Source organism: Cynara cardunculus (genome assembly GCF_001531365.2).
Source record: "Cynara cardunculus var. scolymus isolate 2C chromosome LG 3, CcrdV1, whole genome shotgun sequence".
Lineage (NCBI taxonomy): Eukaryota > Viridiplantae > Streptophyta > Magnoliopsida > Asterales > Asteraceae > Cynara > Cynara cardunculus.
In genome coordinates this window covers 28830004-28836242 of record NC_037530.1, presented here as the reverse complement: position 1 = coordinate 28836242, position 6239 = coordinate 28830004, and the positions used below count along the sequence as shown (strand labels likewise).

General features: G+C 36.0%; 1 protein-coding gene across 1 annotated transcript; it reads left to right on the top strand.

The window, feature by feature from the left end:
• The first annotated feature begins 515 nt into the window (after positions 1–515).
• LOC112510175 lies at positions 516–5869 on the top strand. Its single transcript, XM_025115497.1, has 6 exons — positions 516–911; positions 2304–2509; positions 2733–2909; positions 2989–3144; positions 3837–4113; positions 5439–5869. The coding sequence occupies exons 1-6, from the start codon at positions 581–583 to the stop codon at positions 5669–5671; spliced, it is 1380 nt and encodes a 459-aa protein (XP_024971265.1). The 5' UTR covers positions 516–580; the 3' UTR covers positions 5672–5869.
• Positions 5870–6239: the final 370 nt, after the last annotated feature.

The following is a 6239-nucleotide window of genomic DNA, read 5'->3' as shown; positions in this document are numbered from 1 at the left end:
AAAATTATGTTATTAAACAAAAATATAAATTACTTTAATATTGAACTTAAATAAAATTATAATAAAAAAATTGAATTAAAAATTACACCAAAAATGAAGAATTTTAAATAGTTAATTTGATACTAATATCGATATATTTTTGTCAAGTTTTTATGATATATTTAAATTTATGTTTTATTAAAACATAAAAACATCATCGCTTTTTCAAAATCATATAATACCATATTATAACATCGACTGAGATAAAAAATAAAATAAAATATTAAAATCAAGATGTATCTCGCTGCATTACACGAGTACCCTTCTAGTATACTATAAAATATAGATATTTAAGTATATTACTTCAAAGCTTACGATGCATGAAGCAGGGGTTAATTTATTAAGTTAAACTATTAGTAAAGATTTGAACATTTTCAATAATGCAAGGGGTCTAAGTGCATTATTCACCTTTTTGTCGGATCCAAAGCAGGTTCACCCAGACTATACAGCGGATCAAATGTAACCCGGAGTTTAGATGGAGTCGTGACGTCGTCGACTACCATCGATACTATAGATCTCCGGCGGTGCGATTACAGAACAAATGTTCAACAACGGTATATCGATTCCGGTGGCGGACGACCATCCTGATGAATTTGGAGGCAAGTTGCGGTCCCGACCACGACGAAAACGCCGGAAATCGGAGTTCCGAGGGAAAAGCGAGTTAGCCAACCGAACTTGCAAGCAACTAACGAGATGGTGGCCGATATTGGTCCTTGTTGCTGCAGTACTACTACTCATTTTTGAGACTTCTAAACTTGGCTGGAAATCAAGTGCGGTCAAATCAGAACTTGGTATTCATGATAAGAAACCTAATGTAGTAGTCTCTTCGGCTAAGAAACCGGAGGGGAATTTGAATCGTCTAGATGCTCCACGTAAGTCACTCACAAGATCTTCTAACATTTGAATCGCATTTTTTGTGATTGTACATGGTCGTGTCTAGACGTTAGAGCGAACTTTGTTTGAATTAAGTGAACTAGAAGTTGTGGTTTGCTTAGATTTCGATTATTATCTTCAATTAGTACAATACTGGAACTTTATTTAGATTACTGTATGGACAAAGCATGGGAAAGATCAAATTGTGAAAGTTTTTAAGTTCATTTGTGATGAATTAAACAATCAACAGCAAAAAATTACTACCTTATGGCCATTACCTTTGATTCTGACTAGCATTAACATGAATGTGAACGTATATGTCTCCCAGACCCGTGAGACCTGAACTATATCATCTGCAAACTGATGATATAACTTGGAGCTTGGTAGGCAACTTTCAACATGTGAATTTGAAACACAGAAAAACAGAACATCCTAATTGAAACTGGACAACTTGCTACGTATGTCCAAATAATTGGAAATGAAGGAATAGAGTTAGGATTTTGGGAAGGATATTGCGACGAGGCTTTCTTTGATGCCTTTATTTTATTAAGTAGTGCACCAGATTGAAAGGACATTTCTGTTTTTGCAAATTGTATTGTGGATTGGGTCCCATGTTAGAACAATTCAATTGACAACATGCAATACCTAAATGTGAAAAGGCTAATACTCATGCTATTGTTAACTTGTTCTGAATAACTTGCATACAAAATTTACAATTACAAGTGTGGTAGACTTGTATAGGTCTCAAAATATAAAGTGGGATAAGAAAGTTTAATGTGGAACTCTACAAAGTAATGTTGAAGCCTTTAGAACGTCGATCTGTCCTTCAACCTTGCTGCACTGCGAGGAATTTATTGCTTCTTGATTGTTAGTAACAGTCTTTTAAACCCACAATATGTGCAGCTCATTTTATGTGATGAAGAGTTTTCTCCTTCGTGAGGGCCATTAGTGAGATATGGTGAGGGATCATCTGAGGGAGGCAACAATGTAGAACGATGCTCAGTTGTTGGCATCATGGCTCAAGATCTTTAATATTCTAGCTAGGAAGATCAAAGATGCATTATGTTAAGAGTGAGATGCAGATCAGGGATCCATGAGTATGATGATCAGAATTCATCTATCCCTGAGACTTGAACAATACAAGCTCATTTAAGTAGTGAATGAGATCCAAAAGTTCCAATTCTCCTATTAAAAATACATGCATCATTAATTAAATCTTCCTTGATTCAGAATAGATAATGATGAGTATTATGTAATGTAGTGCACCTATATGAGATTCTCAATGGTGTGATGTAGGCTAGAGTAGTTTCATTCTCTGTATTAATCCTCTTCTAACATCTTGTGGGCACCCGAAGTATTTCACTTCATGACACTTTCATATATCGTATCAGGTTGCTTGAAGCTCCTACCTCCTGAAGAACTTCAACAACTGGATTTCCCGCTGAATAAAGATTCATTTGTTCCTATCAAGAAAGTGATATATTTGTCGGAGAGTGATACACCTTATGATACAAATTCTCAACAGGAGATGGGGACCACAAGGTTTAATCTATTTACTGGTTACCAAACTCTTAATCAGAGAGAGAAAAGTTTTAAGGTTATAGCCTCTTTTGATATGTAATAAGTTTTCATTCCTGTAGTTGTTCGGTTGGAGTTGGAAGTTATTATCACTTCTATAAAGTTTGTCATCAAACCAGATGTATATCCAGAATTAATTCTTGAACCTTCCACATCTATGCCTTTCTGTTCTCTTACATTCTTGTTATTGGTATACCTATGTAAGTTGTTATTAATTAATTTATCAATGACTGATACCACAGGTGAATGAAACTGCATCTGTACACTGTGGTTTTTACAGTGAGAGTGGAGGTTTTACAATATCAAATGAAGACAAAAGTTATATGCAAACTTGCAAAAGTGTAGTTTCTACTTGTGCATTTGGTGGTGGAGACGATCTTTATCAGCCTATTGGGATGTCAGATGCATCACTTCAGAAGGTCAGCATATTTAAATCACAAATTCATATTAATGTAGATGTCCTTAATTTCAATGATCTCACAGGATAAAATTATGCAGGTCTGCTATGTAGCATTTTGGGATGAAATAACTCTTGCAACACAGGAAGCACAGGGACATAAAATTGATGAGGAACGTTTTATTGGCAAGTGGCGCATTGTCGTTGTCAGAAATCTTCCCTTCAGAGATCAAAGGTTGAATGGAAAAATCCCAAAGGTAAAGAAATTGTCGGTGACCCCAATATTATTCCATCTCCTTCATCAAAGCAAGGTTTTTGCTCTGATATCAATTAATCACCTTGCTTTGATGTCAATTAATTTCAATCATAATGCGAGGTATCACTTTGCCAAATACTTTTAACTACCCTAGAGTTCCATTATCTTTCAGGTACTGCATTTGAGTTTGCCAGGTTCTGTGTAGAATCTTATTTTAGTAGCACATTTGTGAAAGCTTCCTTATGAACATATTAAGATGCTGAATGGGCTTGTACCGACAATATGTCATCTCCCTTTATCCCACTTCCGCATCTATGTGTGTTTCCTATTATTGAGAAGCAATAATCTGATCAACTCACTAGTCTTATTATTACCAGTTCTACTTTTTTTGTTTTAGGTCGATGTGTTCCAGTTATGTGCCACAGGCCCACATGATGGTGGCAGAACTGGATGGTATATACCGTGTGGTCCTGGCTTGCTCATTTGGACCTTTTTGTGAAACCGAAAACACTTTAGTTATCATGTCTTATAACTAAATAAGTGAGAATAATTGAATTTTTTTTTGTAATTGTCCAAGTGAGTGTACATGAGTTGAATTTCTATCTTATTGTATTCTCTTCCATACATCAATAGCTTTATCGCCAATTGTGTGAGTAATAATTGTAAGTACTGAATTAAAGCTGATGTCATCAGATGCTGGCACATCGTCTATTTCCTCATGCAAAATATTCCATATGGGTGGACTCAAAGTCCCAGTTCAGGAGAGACCCATTGGGAGTCCTGGAGGCACTTCTATGGCGTTCAAACTTTGTGCTTGCAATTTCTGAACATGGAGCCCGTAGCAGTGTGTATGATGAGGCAAAGGCTGTTGTCAAGAAAAACAAAGCCACCCCAGAAGAAGTGGAACTACAAATTACTCAATATCGCCATGATGGCCTCCCTGAAGATAAGAGAGTTAATGGCAAGAAAGGTATGCTTCAATATCCTATTGGAATATAACATGCAGTAACAAAACTTCCAGTAAACAATCAAGAACATTAAGGAAGGAATTTCAAGTTCTTCTTTTTCCATAACTGGTTCGCTTAAATACTCCATCCCTTTATTAGCGATCATGGACAAAGTTTCAAGCATAAAATAGGCCGGCACCTTGGTAAATTCAATTAGTGCCCTTGCACTCATATACCTGCATGCTGGTCTTTTTGGGGTTTGTGGGTGGGGGGAAGAAGGGCTCTTTGGTGGGGTTTAGAATATTAGAACTAAAGAAGAGTTTCTTGTGGTCCCTCAGATAAATTGCATCTGATTTTGTAAAGATGAGTATAGGGGTAATCAAATATTTAAGTTCTAACTTTTGTAAAATATGGAGCAATGTAATTAATACTGGGCTTGCCAATGTGGAAATTGTTGCATGGACACAGGGTTGTTATCCATGCACATGCAAGGGCCAATATATCTTGTTTTCTCATGTGATACTGCCATATCTTTCATCATTTTAGTATTCTTCTATTTTGTGCACTACACTATGCCTTCCTTCTCTTGGTCCATTTATCTCTTCAGATAACTTAATATGTTAAATGGTGTTGGTGAATAGAAACAGAGCTAATTGGAACTCCTCTCCATTTGTTTGAAAGAAACAAGATTTTTGCATCCTTTCTTTTTTATCTTTTGTTTCTGCAACATAGCCGAGGTGAATCCACACTTGCTTATTTATATACATGCAGAACTCTAACCATGTTGAGTTAAATGTTCTGTTAGATCAAGGACTTGTTCAATAAATTTTCGTTTTTTTTATAGTGTTGGATTAACGATGATGAAATTGATGATGATAAAGCAAGCCAGGATAGGGAACAAAACTTGATCCATCACGTGCACATCCATTTTTCATAACTAGTACTTGTATATTAGATCCTCTTAAACTTGAAAGCAATGGGGAGCATAAGTATCTGTTTTAGTTAATAGAGATTAGGACATAAGTCTAGGCGGTTTTGAATGCTGGAGTCAATATAACCCCATAACATCCCAAATCACTAGCAGGCAAGTTGGCTGGTACCCATAAAGACTAGGTCGCCGGTTTGAGTCTCCTCAGGTTCACTAGGGATTTTCCACTGTCATCTTCAAGGCCCATGGGATTAATCAAGATGTACACAAACTGTCCTGGACACAAATGGTTTCCCAAGAGAAGTTGGTATTGGCACCTTAAGATACATTTATATGATAACCACAACTCTTTCATCCTTTCCTCAATTTCATAATGGTAGACATTATGAATGCCTAATCGTACGTTTACTATTTGTGCAGCTCTAAATGAGGCTTCGGTGATTGTGAGGGAACATACTCCAGTAACTAACTTATTCATGTGCCTCTGGTTCAATGAGGTCGTTCGTTTTACCTCCCGGGATCAGCTTAGTTTTCCATACGTTGTTTGGCGACTGAAGGTATTAAAGAACATAAATATGTTTCCAGTTTGCACCAGGAAAGATCTTGTGAATAGCATGGGGCATATACGCAAGGCCAAGCCTTTAGGTTTATAGAACCCGCTCATCTCTGTGTTATAGTATTTGTCGGATACGCCTGTGCAAAAAGCTGATTTTAGTATTTATTATTTGTATAATCGTACGTAGGTGGTTTAGATATCTTTTTGCCCTTTTCATTGTAACCTCCATAATTGATTTGAGAGCTCATATTTTTTGATGGTGTTCCTTGTACATCTTAGACTCATTGTTGATTGATGATCTGGTGGTTGATAGGTGTTATATTACCCTACTTTATGTGAGATTTCCTGGTCCGCTTGATTGCAACAAACTACAGCTGCTACTATTGGGATGGTGGAACATTATTTTTCATATTTTTTCTGTCATACCGTTTTCATCTCAACAAAATAAGAACCTCGATAGAACTTTAGGGTGCGTTTGGTGCGTAGACTACATTGGATGGGACGGGACAAAAAAGATAGTCTCATGTTTGGCATGCCATGATTATTACAAAAGCCCTACTTTCCATTTTCCCATTTTATTATATACATATATATGTATATATTATAAAATTAATAATAAAAATTCAAATATAATTTATTAATTTTCATTTTTCTATATTAATTTT

Bases quoted from the DNA above. Each gene is read 5' to 3' on its own strand.
- LOC112510175 (XM_025115497.1), top strand. From the start codon at position 581: ATGTTCAACAACGGTATATCGATTCCGGTGGCGGACGACCATCCTGAT. The intron at 912-2,303 runs GTAAGTCACTCA...ATATCGTATCAG, and splicing joins GAATCGTCTAGATGCTCCAC to GTTGCTTGAAGCTCCTACCT. The intron at 4,114-5,438 runs GTATGCTTCAAT...CTATTTGTGCAG, and splicing joins GAGAGTTAATGGCAAGAAAG to CTCTAAATGAGGCTTCGGTG.